General features: G+C 29.4%; 1 protein-coding gene across 1 annotated transcript in view; it reads right to left on the bottom strand.

Moving 5' to 3' along the window:
* Positions 1–27396, bottom strand: part of LOC129960640 (uncharacterized) — a 389931-nt gene that overhangs the window by 117423 nt on the left and 245112 nt on the right. Inside the window, exon 3 of the mRNA XM_056074188.1 lies at positions 14576–14698. Coding sequence (XP_055930163.1) covers positions 14576–14698 — 123 coding nt within the window. The remainder of the gene's footprint in view (positions 1–14575; positions 14699–27396) is intronic.

Here is a 27396-nt window from a genome sequence, read left to right on the forward strand (position 1 = left end):
CATCTTTTAAGATATCAAAGATAAGATGTCATCTTTTTCTTTTGACAAATTTTCGATTCTTTGACGAACGTGCAAGTTTTTCTCTCTTTATTTAATACTACAGTTTTTTCATTGTCATTCCTTAAAAAAGACTGACGTATCTTTTTGTTTGAAAATTAACGAAAAAACATTATGGATAATGGAGCAGAAATTAATAATAATAATCCTACGAAAAATATTAAAGACTAAATAGCAGAAAATAATTTAAAAAAAAGAGAACTTTACATTTTATTACACTAGTAAAATTCTGTTTTTAAAAGCTTATTTAATTAAATATATTTCTGTTAGAAATTGACATACAGACGGTTTCAGTGACACCTCGAACAAACCTTCTTAAAGAGGAATGTTGCAATGGTGCAGGGAAGGGACTATGCATTAAATTTTACCCCTTCAAGGTCCCTTGTGTCTCCACCCTTAACGAGATACTCCAAGAGATAAAACAATCGGTTAATCTCTTAAGCAGATGATCGAAGACCAACCCAAAAATTGACTGGTACTGTGGACCACAGTGCACCTTTTATCCATCATGAAAATGCGGCAAAGCTAACGTACCGGGAGAATTCGCAATTTATGCGCATTAGCGAACGTCGTTTTTGTCAGGGAGTTAAAATGAATTTAAGAGTTTTTGGAGTCTGTTTCAGCTTTGCCATTATTTCTAGATTTGAGCCAGGAATGGCAATGCCGAATCTGCGGTTGCCTACGTGTGAATCTACTACGAGGAAATGCAAGAAAAATATTCACATCTGCTTTATCTTGTCTGTAAATGCTGCTTCTTTGTAAAAGTACAACTCTTGAGGTGAAAACTTCGTTCATCCTCTAATCTTTTTATTAGGCGTCATGGTTCATGTTAACAATGGACTGAAATACTGCACAAGCTATATAATTGATAAATGGAAGTGAATTATCAAAACTTTCTTTAGAAAACACTTTAGCTAGTAGACTGAAAATTAGAATCCATTTAATTTGAATTATTTACTACATTTTATTCTTGAATAAATTTCATAATTCCTTATTATAAACATAACGACACTTTTATTAAGGAAATGGAAAATTATTTAAATTTACAATGGAAATTCACTACTCCTATGGAATCGAAACATAATTAAATTAAACTACAAGTTATATAACTAAACTACGAGTTATAGTTAAACTCTGAAAACTGTAAAATAGTGCATTTTCACTGAGAGCTTACATGTGTGCAATACTTTAAAAACGACCACAACTGGAGGCGGAAAATCAATTACAAATTTTCTTCTTTACAAACATGAAACAAATCAAATTATTTATAAGTATGTAAAAACAAATAATAATAAATAATCGTTAAACCATTTAATTGAAAAATGCTCACCCATATCTTGCCAGACAGGATTAGTTTAAGGATTGTCTGATAATTTGCTTATCTTATTACCGTTTGAAAATTTATCCTGCCTTTTACATTTTGCTATAAGTTTTTAGAATTTCTTGATTCATATTTCAAAAGTTATCGGAAAATTTCTAATAAAATGTTTCAAAAACATTTTCAGGCAATAAATAATAATAAATAATCACTAAAATATTAATTGCAGAGCTATCTCATATATCTTGCTAGAAAGAATTAGTTTAAGGATTGCATAATAGTTTGCTTACCTTACCAACATTTGAAAATTTATCCTGCCTTTTGCACTTTACTATTAGCATGACCGCTTTTGCCAGATTTTGTGATTCGTTCTTCAAAGGATATTGGAAGGTTTTTTTTCAGTAGAATGTTTCAAAAAGTTTCTTAGAACAACAGAATAAATCAAATAAAAAGTTTAAAACATCTTCTTTGGGCAGTGATGTTATAATTATTTATGAAATTTCGGTGTGGTGTACAAATACACAAATAAAAATTTTACATTTAAATTTCATGGAAGTAAAAAATATATAAACCACTTCAATCGAGAAAAATAATTACAATAGATTCTCATTATGTTTCTGATTATTTTCCCTGTTTCAGTGGCTCTATTCACGTATTATTTGATTTAAAGTTTTATAACAAATAAGAATAAGTAATGTTTGCAGTTTGACTTTGATTTATTGCCTTTACATATTTTTAGACTCACGAAAATCTAAAAATTTAATCTTTGGAAAATTTTATAAAGGAATATTTAATTTTAAAGCAAGTATTGCAAATTTTTAAGAATTTTTTTTGGATTAAATTCCTCTTACCTCCCTCAAAAGTCACTCCCATTATTAAGGCTGTTGAAAAGAATGGTACGGAAAATGTGAAGGAATGTTATATAAATGTATATATATTGTTTTTACAAATAAAACACATTCATACACATTTCAATACACTTCAAAAGTGCTATCTATCTAAAAATGCTAATTTCACGAAATAAAAATTTTATAATCAATGCAAAAGTTTTTGAAATCATCTTTCAAAATCGTCATCTGCTGTTAGTGAACAGAGATTTATTACAGGCAAGAAAATTAGGTTTCTGAGAACCAACAGATTTTTTTTTCTTAAATTTTAATGATAGCTCATCTCCCCATACATTAATTTGTTTCACGCTGTCTGAAGAAAATGAATGGGCGGACTGCTTAAGATATTTGGAGATTAATCATTTGATCAAACTCATTAGCTACACGCATATAAAAACTCTATTTTTTTTTTTTTTTTTTTTTTTTTTTTTTTTTTTTTTACATCAGAAGAAATTAACTGATGACCAAAATAAAAAAGTCAATCTGCAAACTATAATTTTTTAGAGTATCATCAAAATCATGTACATGTTTTTAATGCAAAAACGGATTTAACTCAACGGCTATCAGTATTTTATTATTTGGAATACATTTTTCCCGAGAATAATTTTTAAATTCCTCGGTAATAATTATAGTTTCGGATTAATAATTTTAGTTTCCTCTCTTTCTGAATATTTTTGTTGAATCTTTTACTTCTTCTTTCTAATGAATTTAAGCTTAATCTACCATCAATACAAAAATATGTATCTATACAGGATGAGTCTAAAAAGATGGGGCAAACTTTGAGGGGTGGTAGAGCTCACTATAATAAACAATTATTGTATAGGAATATATGACCGGAAGTGACGTGTTGAGGCACAAACACAAAAAATAACACATGAAATGAGAAACATTGTTTATTTACAACGTCGTGGCCAAATGACTTTTTTTATAGTAATGTCTACAAAAAATGCTCAACATTGCTGCCATCGACAGTAATGCAAGCCTGATAGTATCGGCTTGCATTATCGGCAAGCCTGAGTGACTGGCGAACAGATTCCTATACCCCCGGGTATTTCACGTACGCATGCAGCCTCACAGGATAGTCGAGCAACGAGTTCTTCAATGGAGTCAACTGGAGTCTTGCAAATGAGGGCTTTCAAATGCCCCCATAGGAAAAAATAGAGACTCGATAAATCTGTCGATCATGGCGGCCATCGGAAATAGCATCCAGCAACTGTTTTAACATTTTCTTTACGGAATCACTGGTTAAGTTTCCTGCTAATAAAAATTTTATGATTCCTTTAATGTGTTATTTCTTTTCTGTTTGTGCCCCAACGTGTCACTTCCAGTCATATATTCCTATACAATTGTTTATTATATAATTGTTTATTATATAATAGTGAGCTCGGCCACCACTCAAAGTTTGTCCCACGATTTTAGACTCACCCTGTATATTTATTTATTTATTTACTTATATAAGTGTTAGTATAAGTTATAGTGTTTTTCAGATAAGGACATTTATTCATTTTTATAGTAGTTTCTGTAATTAATAGAGTATTAGGTTATGGATGAAAACTTAATAAATCCAGTAAAAATGAAATTTGACTCCTTTTTGTACCTCCACTTTACAAATAAATTCAAAAAATATTTCGAAGTTTCATAATATGTATAATAATGAATTATGATATAAAAGAGTAAAAATTTGAAGAGAATTAAAACGAAAAAAAAGATTCTATTATTCAATTCACTAATTACAATGCATTTCTAATTTTTTTAAAAGCAATTAACGATTTCTAGTTAAACTCCTATTTTAAGGCAGAGCAGCTCGCACGATAGAAGTCGTTAACTTAATCGTTAATCGTTTCTTGGTCATTGCCCTTTAAGATGGGAATCAAAGATTTACATACTATGTTTCCTATTCTCCCAAATCAGGATTATTCAATAGGAATGCTGATTTATCAAGAAGATATCTTATTTTTATCCATTAGAATTGTTAATAAAAACATATATTCTCTACTTTCTGTTAAGACTTTCAATAAATTTCCATTTAAGCTATTATACTTAGAAGATAATTTATTAAGCTTCAAGATGTCTAACAAACTATTCTATAACAGGAAGCCAGGTCAGATAACCATAGGATTTAGGAGGATGAGAGGGTGTAATTGGATTAAAGAGCTTAACCATTTAAATTGAATCAAATATGTATAAATCCTGGCAAATTAAAAAAAACAGTCCTTGTAATATTATTATAATTGTTATTATTATTAATAATATTAATCCATCAGACGGGAGCCTATTTACAATGCTTGGATCAGAAGAATCAGAAGAAAATATTTATTAAGTAAAATAAAATATAAATATCCAAAAAAAAAGATTTTTTTTTTATTAAGTAGGTAGCCGAATATTGTATTGTACAGAATTTAAAGAAGAAACCTAATGGTAGAATTTGATATGATCTTTGAAACACGCTTGAAAAAAAATGATTCATTTTTAGCAAATTACCATTTTTTATTTTTAAATGTTAATATTTATTGCGGATTTGTAAAACTGCGGATTAAAAGAAATCGGAATGTAAGAGAAACAAAAGAAAATAAATAACATAATGCAAGGTTTTCAAAATAACCTCAGTATCAGTTAAGGATGGTGAAGCGTCAACCGCATTATCAGGCGCACTGCTATTGATTTGCATCGAATCCCGCTAAGTATCTGTAATACACAATTCGCTTTCAGAGTGTCTATAAAGACTTCAATTGAATTGAATAAAATCTACAGGAAAATACATAGTTACAAATATTATTGCTATACTTTTATATCTATGGAATTTTATGTCAATATATTTCTAGCAATGCTTCCCTATTTTCTCTTCTGCATGTTTTTACTCTTTTAGACATCTGGATTTCGTGCGTATTTATATGTTTCTAATTTACATATTTCATTGATTGTATATAAATGCTTTAGTAATCTTTTGTGTATTTGTATCTTTTAATTAGTTAACTGCGAAATTTATTTTTTAAAGTGCCTGAAGTCCTATTTTTTGAAATCAATTGATGACGCATATATAAGTCGAACGTAACATTGTCTAATAGATTTTGAGAAATAGCAAATATTTTAAAATATATAGTAAATTTATAGTAATATACAGTAATATATTACTATAAATAAATATTATTAATATATTACTATAAATGGAAGTAAAAATATAGTAAAATTTTGTATAGTGAATACAGCAAATAATTATATATAACCGTATAATAAATTTTGCAGAAAATCATAATAAAATGAATAAGATATCATTTATATAGTTAAAACAATACACATCGGCAGTCCCAAAATGGGCAGAATTGTATGGCCATGCATACACATCGAACGCATTTAACTGGTTAATATGGATATGACGCAGTTTTGCCCTAATTTGATTTTTGGGCCCAAAAAACTCAGCTAAATTCTGTGAGAAAAAATGCGTGCTATTGAAATGAAAATAATTTTCATTACTTTCTTTATAACATTCACTTTTTCAGTGTTTTGCAAGCTTCTTCATTTATTTCCTTTAAAGAGTATTCTGAACCCTATCTCTTCACCCTTTAGAATACCCTCTCTTCTTTAAAAAATACGACTTTTAAACTATTTTTGGCTAACCGATAATCATTTCATTTTTAGGATGAAATTATTAAGATATAAAAGATCCAAATTTCAGTAATTTTTCCAATATCCTTCCACTCGTGCCAAAATGAAGTTTTGGACTGCATATATATACATCGAACGAGCTTAACTGGTTAATATGGACATGACGCAGTATAGCCGAAGGTCGTTTTTAAGCAAAAACTCAACCAAATTCTAATCAGAAAAGTGCATACTATGGAATTAATATCATTTCCATTAGTTATTTTACAATAGCCACTTTTTCAATGTATCGTAAGTTTCTGCAGTTATTTTCTTTAAAGAGTATTCTGCAATCTAGTACTTCACGCTTTTGAATTCCTCCTCTTCTTTTACCAATACGACTTTTAAGGCATTTTTGGCTAGCCGTTAATCATTTCATATTTAGGATGAAATTATTACCATCTAAAGGATCCAAATTCCAGTAATTTTTGAAATGTCTTTCCTCCCTTTAAATACTTTTTAAATGAGAAGCCGAATGTCCTTGTAATGAGCCTTTATGAGAACCGAGAACTTTGAGCATTTGATGGAAGCATTTCTATCGGCATTTCCAGAAAATGTGTGTCCTACTTTATTTTCTTTCCGCCTTCTAAGGGATGCGTTCGCCAGACCTCGACTCATCGATTGCCGCAAGCAGCGAATAAGAGGGAAGAGCACACATCTTCCTCCCTTTCTTTCTTTCGCTCTCTTTTTTCAAACTCAAAACACACATAAGTTGGAAACCTGAGCCGAGAAAGAGACGGGACGGCTGTGAAAAAACCTTTAGACGAAAGTTTCAATCCAAATGATTACGTGAATCCGAAGCTGGGCTTAAAAGAAGAAATAGAGGAGATGTAGACGAATTATTGGAAGGAATAATATTTTTTCGAAGAGATAATCATGTTAGATTATAAATAAGACTAATTATCTGCAAGAAAAATTATTGTTCTTGTGGCCTCATTTTGTAACAGAAGGAAACAGATTAATACTAGAATTAAAAAGAATATACAAATACTTAAAGCCAATATTTTAAATATCCCTTGGGTGAATTTGCAAATGAATCTTAGAATTTTACTCTCACTTTATCTTCAAATTATCTTGATATTCTATTATTTCAGGATGGCTTTGAAATAAACCCACTTTTAGATAAAAGTTTCAATCCAAATGATTACGTGAATACGAATCTAGTCTTAAAAGAAGAAATAGAAGAGATGTCTACAAATTATTGGAAGGAATAATATTTTTTCGAAGTGATAATCATGTTGGATTATAAAAAATACCAAGTAACTGCAAGAAAGTTATTGTTCTTCTGGCCTCATTTTGTAACAGAAGGAAATAGATTAATACTAGAATTAAAAAGAATATACAAATACTTATAGCCAATATTTTAAATATCCCTTCTATTAATTCAGAACATCTGTAAAAAATACATTTAGAATAAAATTTCAATCCAAATGATTGCATGAATCTGTAGCTGGGCTTAAAAGAAGAAATAGAGGAGATGTAGACGAATTATTGGAAGGAATAATATTTTTTCGAAGAGATTATCAAGTTAGATTATAAAAAATACTAAGTAACTGAAAGAAAGTTATATGTTCTTGTGGCCTCATTTTTTAACAGCAGAAAATTGACTAATACTTGAATTAAAAGGAATATATAAATATGTGAAGTCTATATTTTAAATATCCCTTAGTTGAATTTGTAAATTAATCTTAGAATTTTACCCTCACTTTATCTTAAAATTCAGGACGGCTATGAAAAAAAAAACTTTAGAAGAAAATTTCAACCCAAATTATTACCTGAATACGAAGCTGGGATTAAAAGAAAACAAAATAGAGAAGATGTATATGAATTATTGAAGGAATAATATTTTTTCGAAGAGAAAATCATGTTGGGGTATAAATAAGACTAATTATCTGCAAGAAAGTTATTGTTCTTGTGGCTTCATTTTGTAACCGAAGAAAATGGATTAATGCTTGAATTAAAAGAAATATATAAATATTTAAAGCCTATATTTTAAATATCCCTTGGTTGAATTTGCCAATTAATCTTAGAATTTTAAGTTATCTTCAAATTATCTAAATAATCTATGATTTATTTGGTGCAGTGGGCTTCAGATCTTTAAAATAGGGTAATCAGCTAATATAATATATGTTTCCATAATTGTAAACTTTTTCAAAAATGAATTTGAATTTTTTCATCTATTTATTAGGTTGCTTAAATGCTTTGATTTTCGTGGAGTAATGTTTTGAAATGTGATCATCAAATTGCCTTTGTAATTCTTTGGTTTCTAAAATATGTACTTAATCTAGTTTTATGTGGTACTAACCACCTATGATAAAAAGCTGGTTCATGGGGGATATTTATTATACTTAATTTCAATTAAATAAGAGATAATTTTATGTTCATGATTCTGTTAATAAACTGCTGTTAGCATCAAAATTTCATAGATATTACAGCCATACCATTTTAATAGACCTTTACATGTTCTTCACATTGTGTATATGAACCTTCTTAATGGAGACTAATCCCATAGCGAATGTAAAAACGTAATTGCCTAGTTTAGTTAATCTATCCTCTAACTTCCGCGGTACTGTAACCGTACTTTTATACTTGCCATTTAAACTGAACAGATATAAAACCAAATCCATCTTCCTTAACTTTCAAAAATGGTAGAAAATTGCGTGATTGAATATTTATCGAAATAATAAAAATAGTTTGAATTTTAAGAAACAATGTAATGAATTGTTGAAAATTAGGAAAAAAAAATATTTTTAAAGAATTGTCAGAATTAGGGAAAAATTGTAAGATTATGAAATTTGTATCATTAAAAACACAATTTTAAATTTTTTTAACTAGCCTAAAAATATTTTTGATCAATAATATTTCCGGAGTAATAGTGGGAAAACGTCGAAATTTCGCTTAATTTTTAATGAATTAAAATTTTAAAATAATCGCTACAGGCTGCGCATTATCATTTTACAAAGTATATCTCTACCAAATTTGGTAACTTTAGGCCAAACGGTAACTCTAGGTTTGTGTTAATCTAGGTAACTCTTGGCCAAACGGCAACTCTAGGTTTGTGTTAATCTAGGTAACTCTAGGTTTGTGTTAGTACTCTGTTCTGTAGAGAACTAACACAAAAGTTCCCCTTGAGTCTTAAATTTGCAGATTGAATGACAAAAATTTGCCCTATTTTTATTTATTTTATTAAATTAATCATCTGATAAATACTTTGAAAAGAGGACCTATGTTTGTCCTCTGTGAATCTAGAATCTGTACTCTGTGAATTTCACCACATGATGCGAATTAAATTAATGATAGAAAAATCATATTAAGCAGGTTTTTAGTGTATTTAAGAAGAAAAATAATCAATATTTATAAGGGTACAACGATAAGAAACTAATGGAATTTGACTAAATTATCGATAATACATGACTAAATATACGCTCGGATAGCATCTAATTAAAATCTTACTCAGAGGGATTTTATTATTGAAACTGGATTAAGAAAAGACCTTTTTTTAAAGATTAATTTATTTTCTGCTTTCTAAAACGATTTTAACTATAGAAAAACAAAAAAATTCTTATGCGGACGTGGATCTTGATGGTACCATGCACAATGTCTAGAGTCACTTCAGATCGTGTTCTAAGACAAAATACAACAACTTTCAGCCCACCAGTGATTGGAAGGCTCATTAAAGGTATAGTTGAGGAATACACCGATGAAAGATATTTCCAGACTTCATCTTCTAATTGCAATTTCAACTTATGTTGTTCAAAAATGGATAGAACAATACGCGCTTTAACAAAGAATTTCTAATTGTGATCCGAATAGAGGAAAATTCTCTAGGTAAACCAGGAAGACGTAGAGGCTTTCATGGTTTACTTCCAAGTGAAACACGAATGGAGACCAGTTTCTTCTATAATCCTCTCGGAAGGGAATTTTCCTGCTTATGTTAGTTCTCATGTCAGATTACTATCTCGGATGCTACCTATAGTCGCCATTGTAACTTTGACCATCAGAAGATATATTTTTCATTTATCATGAGAATTTGACTAAACAGTTTTGACTAAGAGTGGGACTAGAATAACCAACCTTTAGATACATTTTGAAAACAATGGTTTGAATCGAGTTATTAAAGCAACGGATTCCAAAATAGGATTGATTATGCATTTGTCATACCAACTGAAAGTTTCTTATGCATATTCTCAAGTAAATCCCACTAAAGCCGCATTAAAGTATAAATTTCCGTGTGTCAGTTTAAATTACGACAACAACTTTTATATTAAAATATCCGGTAACAATTTTTTAAAGCCTATTCTAGTCTAAGCAATGTGAAGAATCCTATTATCCACATTTTACGAGGGATATTAATTTTTAAAAATCTGTTCGATCCCAACAAAACTTTCACTCAGTGTTTTCAGAAAAAGAAACTCGAATTCTTTTATAATCTTAGTTGGAAAAATAAAATCTTAAGAATTTCTGATTCAATTTCTGCATTCACTTCAACATATAAAAAGAACTAGAAATGCAATAAAAGATCAGACTCACGTAATAAAATTTTAGAAAAGTTTTTAAAGTGGAAATGAAATTTTTCTCCTGAGTTAACTTCATCATCTGCATTCATTCAAGAAAGCAGAGCTTTATCCAATGTCGTGAACACAAACACGCTTTCTGGAAATGGAAATGTATTCTTCACGTACAAGTTTAACACGCAATACTTCCATTATTCATGTTTGCATTTTAATCAGTCTTCGTAAACTTTGATATATGCAATTTTAAAGTTTTTTGGGGAAATAAAAATCAACTAAACACTCACGAGATGGTATTTACTTAAGTGGATTTTAGAAAATATTCTGCACAAGGATCTTTTTATTAAGAATTTTCTGTTTAGTTCCGAGGCGTTAGTTTTTTCTCTTTCTAAGAGTTTTATTTTATGACAAGAGCTTTTTTTCATGTTAAATTGACCTTAAAGAGTTTTATAAACTTGAATTAGTATCTCGTTATTTTGAAGCTATTTTAAATATACTGTTACTGATGCATTTAAAAGACTAAATATAAAATTAAAACTGTTTATTACGAACATTAGCATATGGAATAAACAATTTGAAATGTCGTGGATTGATAAGAATTAGAATGAATCGCGGATTGGTAAGAACTGAATGAATATATAAAACTTATAATGAATTAGTTGTCAGTTAGTAAAGAAATAATTAAACATTTTGTATATTTTAGAGTAAGGATTAGAAAATATTTGACACAAATACGATTTTAATCAAATAAAACTGATTTATAGAAATAAAATAAATGTTTAACTTTCAGAAAACGTGATTACAGTTTTTTGACTATATCTCTCAAGTTTTACAATTTAATTATATTCTTAAAACATATTATTCCAAAAATGGTGGAAATGCTTTATTAAATAATATTCCTAAAACTGTAATTTAACAAATTGCTTCTAAATTTGTCAAAAATAGATAAATACAAATAAGATAAAAAAATTAACGAAATCATATATTTTAAAATTTTATTTTAATATCATAAGCCTTGATAGTACTTTTTTGGGGGGTGGGGTGGGGGAGAGCAGGCTGTCAACATAGAACCAGATAACAGCTGCAATAGTTTTTGTTCACAAGTTCATAAATATGGCCTTCTATTCCGTTAACGTCACTGAATGAATCTGAATCATTCCTTTTGACAGCACAGGCCAAATGTCCCAGATTTTTTAAAGAGTATTAATATGCTGACAATATGAACTGTGGGAAATCGAACAACTCCTGTTCTATTGTCAAGTCCTGAACACATCTGTTGTTTAACACATTGTCTGTTTTTGTACAACCTACAAGATATTTATTTCAAAGATTAGATATTCTTTCTTAAAGTTCACATAATAGAAGATGTTAACATTCAGAATGGGATTTCGTGTCACCTATTGTTATCTGAAGGATGATATGCACCAATGGTTTCAGTGCCGCTCATCAAATATGCCCTGAAACCTTAAGCTGGCATTCTCGAACTGCAATGATGTCTGAGCACAATTCTGTTAATGCACCTTTATAGACTCTTGGTGACAATAGAATGTGCATCATTAAAACATGAATAAAAGATGATTTCTTTAGCCGTACTACACGCCATTAGCCACCCACAACTATCTAAGTGCTTTGACATATTTTTAAGTGCAGTGATATCTGAATACAGTTCTGTTAATGCACTTCTCTAGACTCTTGGTGACAACAGAATGTTCATCATTAAAATACGGGTAAAACATGATTCGTTTGGACATACTACACGTCATTAGTTACCTACAATCAAGTATCTAAGTGTTTCGATATATTTTTAAGTACAATGATATCAACACAGTTCAGTTAATGTACCTCTCTAGACTCTTGGTGTCAACAAAATGTGCATGACTTAAATACGAATACAAGATGATTCGATTGACCTCACTACATAGCATTAGTCCCCCACAACAAAGTATCTAAGTATTTTGATATGTTTTTAAGAGCAATGACATTTTAACAGTTCTATTAATGCACCTCTCTAGACTCTTGGTGACAACAGAATGTGCATGACTAAAATATGAATACAAGATGATTTGCTTGGTCATATTGCACGCCATTAGTCACCCACAACCAAGTATCTAAGTGCTTTGACGTGTTTTTAAGTGCAGTGATATCTGGAAGCAGTTCTGTTAATGCACTTCTCTAGACTCTTGGTGACAACAGAATGTTCATCATTAAAATACGGGTAAAATATGATTCGTTTGGACATACTACACGTCATTAGTTACCTATAATCAAGTATCTAAGTGTTTCGATATATTTTTAAGTACAATGATATCAACACAGTTCAGTTAATGTACCTCTCTAGACTCTTGGTGACAACAAAATGTGCATGACTTAAATACGAATACAAGATGATTCGATTGACCTCACTACATAGCATTAGTCCCCCACAACAAAGTATCTAAGTATTTTGATATGTTTTTAAGAGCAATGACATTTTAACAGTTCTATTAATGCACCTCTCTAGACTCTTGGTGACAACAGAATGTGCATGACTAAAATATGAATACAAGATGATTTGCTTGGTCATATTGCACGCCATTAGTCACCCACAACCAAGTATCTAAGTGCTTTGACGTGTTTTTAAGTGCAGTGATATCTGGAAGCAGTTCTGTTAATGCATTTCTCTAGACTCTTGGTGACAACAGAATGTGCATGACTAAAATACGAATACAAGATGATTTGCTTGGTCATATTGCACGCCATTAGTCACCCACAACAAAGTATCTAAGTGCTTTGACGTGTTTTTAAGTGCAGTGATATCTGGAAGCAGTTCTGTTAATGCATTTCTCTAGACTCTTGGTGACAACAAATTGTGCATGACTTAAATGCGAATACAAGATGATTCGATTGACCTCACTACATAGCATTAGTCCCCCACAACAAAGTATCTAAGTATTTTGATATGTTTTTAAGAGCAATGACATTTTAACAGTTCTGTTAATGCATTTCTCTAGACTCTTGGTGACAACAGAATGTGCATCACTAAAATACGGATACAAGATGATTTGCTTGGTCATATCACACGCCATTAGTCACCCACAAACCGAGTATCTAAGTGCTTTATCTCATTGAAAACTATTCTGTTTTTGGTTTGCGATGTCCAAAGATATCATTGAGGTAGAAAAAGCCCAAATAATTCCACTCAGTGCAGCTCCCGACACAGGAGCACTCGGAAATAGACGGATTTAATCAAGCATTAACTTGTAACATCAATTGTTGTCTGCTTTGAGGGAAATTAGCTACAGTCAAGCGCCACACATTCTGACGATTCTTTTCGATAGTTTTGTCTTTTAGACGGTGTTGTATGTCTGGAATTTATTTGTTTCCAACAAACACCGTTACTCATACACTCTACTCATGCAAGATGTCGTTAAGCTTAAGAAAGCATGAATATCTACAATTTTGTGGTCTGTTTTCGGCTTAACACTATATCCTCTTTTTGCCAGTAATTGATTTCGCGTTTGCCATCCATTACTATTTATTTAATGATGCACACTCATCATCAGGTATTAGAACGTGTCCTGCATTTTACATAGCTAAGCGAAATGTATTGCATATAAGCGCTCTTATATAATATAAATTGGGTGCAAAGGCTGATTTCGTAATATATTTCGTGTGGAATGTTAACATTAAAATGCCTTTTTATCCATTTTCACGAGATATTCTTTTTAAAATCAGACGAAAATCAATATTACTCTAAATTATTATTGAACTGTAATAAATATTCTGAAATTTCTTTCAATTAAGACATACTTTAAAGTAATCGAAATTATCTATGACAATGGTTGAAGAAAAAAGAATTCTTTGTTTTTAAATGAATAGGCCCTTAGAATTCCTTTACAGAATGACAAAGAAAATTTTTCAGATTTTTCATTATCCATCCAAACAAAAGATAAAAACAAGTTTTTAAAAGTTTCATGGATCTTGTTAAACACCAGACACAAACGCGAGTGAAGTTTTGAGTTTCTCCTACGTTTACTGAATTTGCTAAAACCGAAATAGATCGATGCATTTTCTTTTTTCGTAAACAGCTCCTCTCCGCCGAGAAACTTCAATAATTTTCGACGTAAGTTTATCAACTGCCGGGAGGGTATGTTCTGTGTCAACAATTAAGTCATATGACTCACCTGTGTGTTGCAGCTGTTCTGAGTTCTGCGATACTGTACTCTGACTGCGAAGTTGCAGAATGATTCGTCTAGGATCACTGTCAATAGTACTGGTGACAAGGTAGGTCACAAAAGGAAATTGACCTGTAAAGAATAAAAATATTTCATTACGTTACGCACTATACGTATAGCCACTATGTAACAAGAAACAGAGTTTTGTGGATTGTTTTATATAATTTAAAATGTAGAGATTTATGTAAAAGTTCAGCATCATTTTCGTATTATCTGAAAATTAGTATGGCAAGCAATTTTCAGGAAAGATCCTGAGTTCATTTTAGAATCCGTTTAAAATTAAAATTCCATTGATGTATTTTAGATACAATTTGGAAAAAAAAATATATTCACTTTCTTGTTAATTTGAAACAGCAAGAAAAAAAAGTTCTTAATTGTGAAATCAAATATCTGTTATATTCTTAATTCGGAAATCAAATATCTGTTATATTCTTAATTGTGAAATCAAATATCTGTTATATTCTTAATTGTGAAATCAAATATCTGTTATATTCTTAATTGTGAAATCAAATATCTGTTATATTCTTAATTGTGAAATTTCCCTGATGAAATTTTTATCTTTTCTAATTCATGTTTCAGTAGTATAGTAGCATCTACAATATCATTAAATTTATCTCAAATATTAATTGTTTCGTTGTCAGGGAAAATGTTTGAAAATAATTATATGTACTTGGGCAAACCAAAAAGCTATATTAAGATCAAGTGTGAAATCAAAGAAAGACGCGTTAATCGGTGTATTATATTAAACAAAAATATCTGCAGCCACAGGAATTGAAGTGAAAAATCTGTTATTTCTTTTACCATTCTAGTAGATAATCAAAGACGAGTTTAAAAAAATTCCGAAATAAAGAATATCTAATAAATTTTGAGACTATATTCTGAGATGAATGCTTAAACTATGTTGCTAAAAGTGAGTTATTTTGAGAAAAGTGAAAATTATAGATAATTTTTTTCATAATGAATTTAACTTTGAAGAAACTAAATGGAATTATAGTTTGTACTTAGGGATCGTCTACATTCTGACGTAATATGTTGTGAACCTACGGTAATGGCACCTTTTTACGCACGAACTTTTAATTTTTAAATTTTAAAGTTATAGAATTATGAATTCAAAAAGTGATAGAATTATTATAGAATTCAATCCATGATAAATATGTAAAACTACAATAACATTATTAAATATGTAAGACTACAATAACATTATAAAGTTTCAAATAAAAAAAAGTTCCAATTTTGTACAAAATTTACTAACATTATACAAGATAATTTTTGTATTAGCATGATTCACTGAAGCATTTGATTGTACAGAACTACTTAGACTCTCTATTATTTTGGAAAGGAAATATATTTATTGTTTTAATGTTTATTTTAGATACCCAAATAATTCAAACGTGCAGTTTGAATTTCGCAATATTCCATAAAAATCATACAGTTCTATTATTAAATATCTCATTGTAGTATTTTTTTAATGAATTTTGATGTATAAACAGAACATAAAATAATAAAAATAACAAAAAATAAAAGTAGCAAAAACCGTAAATTCAGTTTTATAGAAATTCTTCTCTGAGTAAATAATCGAATTTGTTGTAGTAACATCACTTTCTTTTCTTTCATTTTTGAGTTCTTTCGCATTGAATTTAATTATTTGTCTACTTTTTCTTATTTTATTGTTTCAAAGTTCTCTCTGTTTCACATATCTGAATTTCATTTTTCGATGTATGCACTTTTCTGTCAGACGTAGATACAGAGAATATATATATATATATATATATATATATATATATATATATATATATATATATATATATATATATATATATATATATATTTCTTACTCAAAATAAGAGAGGTCTTAAGGTGAAGGAAAAAAATTTATGCCTGTCATATAAATAATTTTATGATAACATAACAAGTAAATTCATGAAAGTCAATAATAAAGAGGTTAACCTCCGAACAAATCCAAAAAGAAATTATTTATGGTTTATTAATCTTCTAGAATAAGCGTAGTCGAAGACGGACAACAAATCGATCCAGAATTCACTTGGGAGAAATAAGGATAAATGTCTGAGCCCTTTCTTTGTCTTCTAATAAAATGGCTTTAGAATATATATTCATTTATGATTCGTTACTATTTTTAATAGATAATATAAAAAAATCAAATTCCGATTTCAAGGCTAATGAACTCTAAGATGATCAATATAGAATATTTCTTTTCATTTAATTATTCTTTTATAATTCTGAATTAAAATAATAAAAATTCATACAGGAATTTAAATTAATTTTTGAGATAAAAAAATTCTTATGTGATGTAATATTCGAAAGTAACAAAAAGTAATGTACGGATTTCATGTGTAAAAAATTATTATCTCTCTTCTAATTTATTATCAAATATAAAAACGAATGGAAATAAAAGTAGTTGATTATAATAAATACATTACCAGAAAGTACATTATTCCCTGACTCTAACGAGTGTTATTAGAGGAGTCTATTTTCATAAATCAGGAGACGTCAATAAAATCATATTTATTACAATCCTTTTATTTATCCACGGAATAATGACTTTTTTGTACTTTTCCCCCCTCTAAGCAAATGCACTCGTCTATCTGAAGTCGAAGGTTAGCCTCAAACCCGGGACAAATAAGGAAGTCAATTTTGGATACTCTCTGGAGGCAGAAAGATAACAAAGTTGCATTTCTTTATCACATACGCATTTTCAATAACAAAAATTGACTTTGGAAGAAATTTCTTTCATATGTTTATTCTTAAATTATAATTATACAGTAAAAATATATCTAGTAAATTGAGAAAATTTAAATTTATTTTAAAATTTAAATCAGGTTACAAAATAATAAAACTTTTATTTTGAAAATTTTGAATCTTTTTTTGCAGATTTTTTTCACAATTATACGAATTATAGGAAATATAGCGAAATGTTTAAAAGTCATTTATTTAATTCGAATAATGTGAGTTTGGTTGATAAATTTTGCAAAGTATAAACTGATTTTGGATCACAAATTAAATTTAAATAATTTTTTAATAGTTTGAAGATACTTTTAGTAAATAATACAATAAAATATTGTTAGCAATGAATAGGAACATTAAAATAACAATATGATAATGAAAACAATATGAAAATGAAAATAACAATATGAAAATGAAAATAATAATATGAAAATGAAAATAACAATATGCAAATGAAAACAACAATATGAAAATGAAAACAACAATATGAAAATGAAAACAACAATATGAAAATGAAAATAACAATATGAAAATGAAAACAACAATATGAAAATGAAAATAACAATATGAAAATGAAAATAACAATATGAAAATGAAAATAACAATATGAAAATGAAAACAACAATATGAAAATGAAAACAACAATATGAAAATGAAAATAACAATATGAATATATACTTTAAAAATATCAACAAATTCGGATTATACAAAAAAATTCTTTTTGGACTCTTGAAAAAAAAGTTTTAATAAAGACTAATTTATTGTCAATCTGATATTCCTTAACTTTATTTTCCTTCCTTAATATTCGTTACACTTCCCGATATTATTTTTTCAAGTATACTAAATAAATAAAGATAAAGATTACAGGAAAGATGATAAAAATTATGTTTAATTCACTGAATTAATCTAAGCTTCTTAAATATTTTAATTAAAATTTATCAGTTTAAAACCTTCCTTCGAACAAAAATGTAATTAATTTTTAAGTCACCTGAACTTTATTTAAAAAAATTCAAAATTTAAAATGATGTGTGTATGCATGATTTCACAGTAAAGATTAAATAAATAAGTATTTCAAAATCCAGAGTAACCGATAAAAATGTGATAGGTTAATTAGTGCATTATTGATGTTTGAGAGAAATTCTTTCGTCATCTTTTATTCGAATAAATAAGAATTCTATCAAGGAAAATGAATAACACGACTTAAAAAGGATGTGTCAAGATTAAAAACACAAAAACTGCTTGTTCACAAACAGACAGATATCTAATGATTCGTTTTAAGCAATTTATTTTTAAATATATCTTAATTTTTCCCGATATCTATATCCTAAAATAATATAATCCGCTTAAAATACACTTTACTTTCTTTTTATAAATGATGTCAATAAAATGCGTTGTTCTCAGAAGTAGCTTAATGCATTCCATCGAAACAAATTTGTAAGCTAAGCCTTTTTTCCGAATGACCGGTGAATGCTTAGTGATTAATTTGACTCTTAATTAAATTGTGCAACAAATAATAACAAGTGGGAACTGTATGAAAAGAGTTTACGTTCTGTTCTGTAGAAAACATTCTTCTGATTTTTCATAAATCTATTTAAATCGCATTTATTATTCTATAACTGAAAGTAAGATGTAGAAATGAAAAATTCGTTGACATTCTCCTTGAAACATTCAACATTCATTGCACAGAAATATATTCAGCAATTGTTAGATTCGAATGACTGGTTTGTTTCTAAACCTGTTCATTCAAAGAATGAACAAGTAGTTTGTAAAAAAGAAAACAAAATCTCTTTAAAAATTGACTTTATTGATACTTTTATTTTACTTTCTAGTATAGGAAGTATAGATAAAGTATAGTAATCTTTAAGAAAATTCGAAACTCGAGATTTTGATGAATCTAAAAGTTTTAGAACTTTCTGAGTTTGAAAAAGACACTTTTGGTAACTGCCTGTTTGTCTGTGACAAAGATAATTAAAAAACGTTTTGAGCTAGATGCAGGAAATTTGGTATACAGTCTTTACACCAATTCTGTAGATTCTGTCAAATTTTGTGTAAAATCTATTCAGAAGAAGTCTGTTTATCCGGTTTTTTGAAAATCATTTAACACAATAACTACAAAACGAAGAGAGCTAGATGGATAAAATTGGGTGCATAGATTTAACATCTACAGTCTAGAGACCTATCAAATTTTCAACCAAATCCAGCAAGGAATAGCACGTCTGTAGGTTTGTTCTTTCAGAACATGCAAAGGCGATTACCCGGGAACGCAAAGAATTAAGTATATCAAATTTGGTATGGGATTTTACAACTGCAATTGTAATTTTGTGTGAAATTTTGGTTTCACTAGGTTGAGAAAAATGCGTCTAAAACGCAAATTACCCTTTATTAGAAGACATGTGAGAAAGTTTTACGGAGACCACTCCCACTGGTTCTCTCTTGTAATATCCCCCTAAATGCTCTTGTCATCAATTTTAATTTAATATCTTTCTAATTTTTTACTGAAAACAATTTATGGTGACTATTCGTTGTATTTCTAGAGTCAATTGTAGTAATTGTCCGTAATTGTTGCTCTATATCAAATTGTGACTTCAATCGGTTGGGAAAAAACTCGTCTAAAACCCAAATTCACTTTTATTAGAGAGTGCGCCAGAAAGTTTTGAGAAGACCAATCATAATGATTCTTTGAGTGACCGTAAAAGGGCCCTTTGAGTTACTGAAATCTAAGTCTTATGGGATAAACTAAAGAGAATGAAATAAATAAGTTTGACTGAGTGAATCATAGTGAGGCGAGTAAGGTTAAGAAAGTGTAAGAATATTTCGATTCTGGCAGAAATTATGCCCTTTAGGATAGAGAGTCTGTTTTAAAGATGCGTTGTCAAACAAGTGATGGACATTCAATGAATTTTTTTGTTGAAATTATACTGGACAGTAAATAGCTGGTTATGTTCAAGAGACATATGAAATAATACCATAATTGGCTCATAAACTGAATCAGTTGAGATTTGTACTTGTTAATTGGCAGTAAAAATGGAAAGAAAAAATTCTTATCAAATTCAATAGTAACAATCTTTAAAAACACATTATTATAAGTGCATTGAAGAACAGACAAATTAGGGTTTCAGGTTCGAGACCCGATTCTACCGAAGAACAGTCGTGTAAGGGGGTCTGTTGCACGTTAAATCCGAGAGGGCCAAACGTCCTCCCGCTGGTGTGCTGTGGTGTGGAGAGGGGGATGCCAGCTCAGGTAGTATCGTCTTCGTCATCTGACCGCGGTTCAAAATTACGAGGTCCGTCCCAAAATAGCCCTAGTGTTGCTTTACAACGGGATGTTAATATAATTAAACTAAACTGAACAGGCAAATAATTTTTGCATTTAGATTTTAATTTATTATTTATTGATACAAATATTATGAAATCTTGTAATCATTTGTTCCTCATATTCACTTCCAGATGGTGCCGGATGAAAAGACTAAAATTTCAACTTAATTAATAAATGAGCCGAAAATTACTTTTTTGACAATATTTAAATAGTGAATTTCCATCAAGAATACACAAATTCAGAAAATTTGTAAAGTCTAGAAGTGGGGAAATGTATGTAAAATGAATTATAAGCTTTCATAATTACAAGAATGAAACAAACGAAGTTAAATAAAAGTGCACAAAAAAACTCTTTGAGGCATTCAAACCGAGACAATGACTATTGACTGCAATAGATGTTAATGCTGTGTGACTAGTCTGTGGAAAAAAAAGGACGTAGTAATATGCTAAGGAAATCTACAAAATTATACTTATTACACCATCAATGGCAATAAAAGAACCCATTGAGTTCTTAAAAATAATTTCTTCAAATAATCAAAACCAGAAAAGAAGTCTTGTGAATCAACTGACGAAAGCTCAATGACTAGTTTTGTTACTTAATTCACCCATGTAAAGAAAATGACACATTTTTCACGAGACAACACTGTAATCTGCTCAAAAATTCAATCAAATGATACTCATTATTCTGTAAATGGCCGTTAAAGGTAGAAATGAGCGGTCCTTAAAAACAACTCCTTTAAACATTGAAAGCCAGATAAAGATGCGAGGCGTTGATATGATAAGGTATAAAGAATAAAAGGGATTCACCTGGCAGATTTATGATGTGTACGGAGTTGTAATTACTACAACGTAATTACAGCCGAGACTCCAAAAACTTCGTATTTAATCTGTGTCATGAATATTTTAAGCATGTAGGGCAGAATAATGAAGATCAATTCTGTTTAGCCGGAGACACATTTTCTTCTTATCTCACGAGTTTTAATTCAAATAAATGTTAGTTCCTGAAAAGGAATTAAAATTCAGAAACTTAAAATCCACTCATAATTCTCACGATTAACTACCTCTGTTATTATACTATGTTTGAAAGTAAACTTAAACTCAGAAGAGAACGAAACTTTTTAAAGTTTTGAGAAGTTGTTCCGTAACAAACTTTAACCAGTTATTTTCTGCGGTAAAGTTGAAGTAAAGGCGTGGTAAAATTCTTATAGAAACTAAACGTTATCGTAGATTACATGTAATGATTGCTCGAGGCTTGATTTAATATTTTGAGATGACATTAAAACGTTATACAGTTTTTATATTTTTAAATATTCCTTCTCTAATAGCTATTCGGAAAATTAGTTTCGGAAAATAACATGTTAATGTTGTTTCTAAATAAAAAGTTAAAATATTGATCAGAGTTTAAGACTCCCTTGCAAATTTTCAATTTAAAACTGAAAAACATTTCTTTAATTTTATATTATTTGGGCAGTTCTTGGATAATTTTAAATGCACTTTTTGAGTATATACGTATCTGTTAGCAAAATCAATTTTCTTTTTTGGCCAGTTCAATTACGGTGTATATTGTTGATCAGAAATTTTATTTAAATCAAGAATAAAGTAGACAGGGAGAATTTTATATCTAGAAAATTCGTCATTTTCAGAAGACAATGACAAAAAAATAAAGCCACTAGCCCTCATTATATAAAAGTTTTTAGAAATATATAGTTCCTTTTTTCCAAATTTGATTGTCACATTCGATACACTGTAAAATAACGCACCCTGCTTTAAAATCACGGAAAAATAATTTAAATAAAAAATAACCTTCTGTCAATAGAAAGAGAGGTTTTTGGTAGTTAAAATATTTAAATATGGTTAGATGGACTAAAATTATGCCATATTATAAATATAATAAGTTATAATGCTTGGACGGAATTTAGGATTTCAGATTTATATAGAGATTTATATTCAAACATAATATTTTTTAATAAAAACATAATTTTAACGTAACAATAAAGAGAATAATAAAAAATAGTTTTTTAAATTAAAAAACGAAGCATTCCACGCATAACATTGATTAAAAATGCTTTCTAATTAATGAATCTTATAATTTGAGAATATGAGAGCTTAGAAAATATCGTGTTGCTATTATGAACGTTATATTTATGCAGAAAGGACATTAATATTTTTGAGATGATTAGGATAGGTATGAGCTGACTTTAGATTGGGGTTTCTTCGAAACAGATTTTTTAAGGGCAGGACGGCGTCCAAGGAACGCTTTAATTTGAGAAAAAAAAATTAAATCTCCAATTTGGGTTTAATGAAGAATAATTTAGATTTCATGCCATTTTTATATTTAGAAAAGTTTATGAGGAATACCTAAAACAAACAAATTGAAAATAGAAATATTAAACAACAATTTTCCACTTTAAAAATAACTTTTGTCATTTATTTTATTTAATTGACATTATTAATTAATGCTTTAATGCTTCAATAGCATATTTCTGGAATTAAATAAGGAATTTAAGTTTAATTTAAATATAATTTAGCAGCTATTAATACAATAACTATGAGCAACACGTGATATATTTTCTTCGTAAATACAAACAAATTTTATATATATATATATATATATATATATATATATATACAAATTAAAGGGCAACAAAGCAAAGAATAAAATATCTGAAAAACGCACTCTGAGGAGGCGGGGATACCGGAGAATACATTTTTTTTATAATTGCCTTTTTGACCGATTTCTTTATTTTTTAAACTACTTTTTTCTAACTTCCTTATTTTGCCACTAGTGCTCTGTAACCTGTCTGAATGAATCCAGAATAGTCATGTTGCTAAAGGTACACGTGAAAGGTACTAATGTCACGTTGCTAAAGGTACACGTGAAAAGTACTAATGCCATGTTGCTAAAGGTACACGTGAAAGGTATAAATGTCATGTTGCTAAAGGTACACGTGAAAGGTACTAATGTCACGTTGCTAAAGGTACACGTGAAAAGTACTAATGTCATGTTGCTAAAGGTACACGTGAAAGGTACTAATGTCACGTTGCTAAAGGTACACGTGAAAAGTACTAATGTCATGTTGCTAAAGGTACACGTGAAAGGTACTAATGTCACGTTGCTAAAGGTACACGTGAAAAGTACTAATGTCACGTTGCTAAAGGTACACGTGAAAAGTACTAATGTCATGTTGCTAAAGGTACACGTGAAAGGTATAAATGTCATGTTGCTAAAGGTACACGTGAAAGGTACTAATGTCACGTTGCTAAAGGTACACGTGAAAAGTACTAATGTCATGTTGCTAAAGGTACACGTGAAAGGTACTAATGTCACGTTGCTAAAGGTACACGTGAAAAGTACTAATGTCATGTTGCTAAAGGTACACGTGAAAGGTATAAATGTCATGTTGCTAAAGGTACACGTGAAAGGTACTAATGTCACGTTGCTAAAGGTACACGTGAAAAGTACTAATGTCATGTTGCTAAAGGTACACGTGAAAGGTACTAATGTCACGTTGCTAAAGGTACACGTGAAAAGTACTAATGTCATGTTGCTAAAGGTACACGTGAAAGGTACTAATGTCACGTTGCTAAAGGTACACGTGAAAAGTACTAATGTCACGTTGCTAAAGGTACACGAGGAAAAGTAATTTTTCCCCGAATTTCAGAAAAAAAAAAAAGAAGATAAAAGTGAATACCATTGAGTCATGAGGCATTTAGAATAGTAAAGGAAACACATTTTAGGTGGAAAACTCCCAATCAAACTATCTGATGGTCATCACAATATCTTATTTTCAATCGAAAGGAAGATATTTTGAAATTTTTAAACTATACATTCTTCGAATATACTAAACAAAAAGATAAAATTAATTTTTACAAATTTCTTCTAAAAATATTCTATTTAATAAACAGTGATGTATTTTATTAGAGAAAATTTCTCAACTGTCATCTCATTTTGAATCAAACCATTACTATACTATTTCTATGTTCTATATCTGAAATGAAAAAAAAGCTTTAAACGTAACTAATTCGATGTTTTATATATTTTTTAAAAATCTAATGGATTTATCGATTACGAGGAAAACATTCTATGCTAGAAACACGTCGAATGTCATAGTCACAAAATTATTTTTCTTGAAAATAACTGATTATTGAATAAAATTTATATGTGTATTGAATTCAATATTACTCGAATTATCCATTTTAAAATGAATTTTTTATTTCTTCTTTCTTTCTTAAACAATTTTTAAATTGAATATTTAAATTCCCAATATATTTAATATTGAAAATCTCCCCATATTTCCCAACCGACTGAAATAAAAATTTGATACTAAACTACAATTCCATTCGTAAAATGACATACCAAATATGATGTTTTTAGCTATTATTTTTACATGATTCTGAAAGTACAGATCAACAGATTGTCAACCCCTTGCTCAATTTATCTCAAAAATTGATAGGAGTCTGCATTATAGATGTTAAATCTGTGCACCAAATTTTATCCATCTAGCTGTCTTCACTTTGAAGTTATCGTCTTAACTAATTTTTGAAAAGCCGGACAAATAGAATTCCCCAGAATAGAGTTAGTGGTGAAGCTTATAAGCCAGATAACAGCTACGGGATATGAATGATTACTTTTGTCTTGTGGTCTTGTTACTCGGCTGCGAACCACAAGGTCCCAGGTTCTATTCTAGCCAATTCAATTTTTACATTACCAACATGTCAGTAACAAGACCAAAAAACAAAAGTAATTACTCATGTCCCGTATCTCTTACCTGGCTTATAAGCTTCACCATAGTTCTCCAGAACAGAAGGTTGCTTTTTCAAATCACGTCCGGGTCACCACTTATGGAGGTATGGGATGATTCCTCCACTTAAAATGTTCAGAGCATCAAGGACGACGCAACGGCATTTTTAACAAGGAACAAGATTATATTTATTTATACAACAAAAACAAAAATTAAAAAGATTAACAGAAGAAGTTGAAGTAGCTCACTCTCGAGTTGAGAAAGAAATATTAAGTTCTTGCTGGCCATATTGCACAGTGGGTAATTATACATTGATACCCACAAGTTTGCTCAAAATTTGAAAGAAAACTACAAATTTGGTGCAAAAACCAAATACCAAACTTCATCCATTCAGCTCAGAGCATTTTCGAGTTATCCTTCTTACAGACAGACATTGTTTTACAATGCGTTTTTCGAACCCAGAAAAGTCTAAAACGTTAAGATTCGTCAAAATATCGATGTTCAAATATCTTGACTATTGCAATTACTTTTCTATGTTTCGTATACGAAACAATAAAATGTACATTTGAAATTGTTTTATCCGTAATTTGAATCATTTATACCACTGGATCTTTTAGAGACGGAATGAGGATTTTTCTTTCAGAGGTTCTAACCTGTGATACTTGTATTCACAGGGATATGAAATAGACCAATTTAGGGGACAAAAACTCGATGTTGCTAATGGGGAAAACATAAAACTTAATGGATTAAAATGAAAAAAAAAATGTCTGAAAAGCATTTTAGTTTCTCCAAATTCATATGTAAAGAGAAATTTATGCGATTAGACACTCAGGTAATAACTATTATTCATAAATCATCTATCATCGTTCATAAAGCCTTAATCGTTCAGAAATCATTCATAATTCATCTTAATTTTTTTGTGAGTATTTAATTTGAAGTTTTATCGTTATTCTTTTGATGTCATTCGAAGAGTTATTCTTTCTTAAAAAGAAAAATAGATTAAAATTTCGACTGATTTTTCATTATAATTTCATTTTTATATATATAATGTCGGTAGAGTGAAGGAAAAGGACACGAGTATTCAGTGTCGAATCATTTAAATCATTTAAATATGTGCATTTTAAGATATTTATCCCAGTAAACTTGATGCAGCTTCAAATTTGAGATTATATCTTCATTCGAGCCTAAATTTATGAAAATTTACTGAAACAAACTCAATTATTGCAATCTAATTTTCTTCCACTCGAAAAGTTGATTATCACAATGGATAAATATTAGCTTTTATTGGCAGATAATGCGAAATTATTTCACTGCTGTTTTCATTTATTTTAACTTTTAACTTATACCTTTGGAAATAACAGAATAAAATGAGAAACCAAAAATTAATCTCAAAAATAATATATAATTAATTCAAATCGTTTGACCTTAAAGCTTATATAAATCCTTAAGATTAATGATAAAAACTATTTTCAGCGATGGAGAGATAGGGAAGATATTGGGGATTCAAAGAAAAAGCACCAATCAAAGGACGCCTTAAAAAAAAGTAATGTTGCTTACATTTAATATTTATCGCAATGTGGTTTGATTTAGGTAATTATTAAATATTTACCCCTCTTGAACCTTATTTATGTAAGGTCTAATCTTGATCATCCTTTGACAACCCGTCTTCAAAGAGATTATCATTCATAAGCTTCATCTTTTCTGGAAAAAAACATCGTACACAAATTGCATTTTCAGCTTCCCCAATATTATAAGTGGATTAGTCTCCAGTCAAGCGCTTTCGCGCGGAACCTTACTGATCTGTCACGTACTCGCTGGGGGAACCTTAATTTTTTTCTAGAGATATTCATCGCCGAATATTCTACTTGCTTGCTAACTTTTGTTAAAGAGTTTTGGCTGCTGAGTTTAAGCTGTTGATATCGCTTTATTTGGATTCATCGTCTTTTTTTTCTTATTAGAGTCAATTTATGA

This window comes from Argiope bruennichi, chromosome X2, assembly GCF_947563725.1.
Source record: "Argiope bruennichi chromosome X2, qqArgBrue1.1, whole genome shotgun sequence".
Classification (NCBI taxonomy): domain Eukaryota; kingdom Metazoa; phylum Arthropoda; class Arachnida; order Araneae; family Araneidae; genus Argiope; species Argiope bruennichi.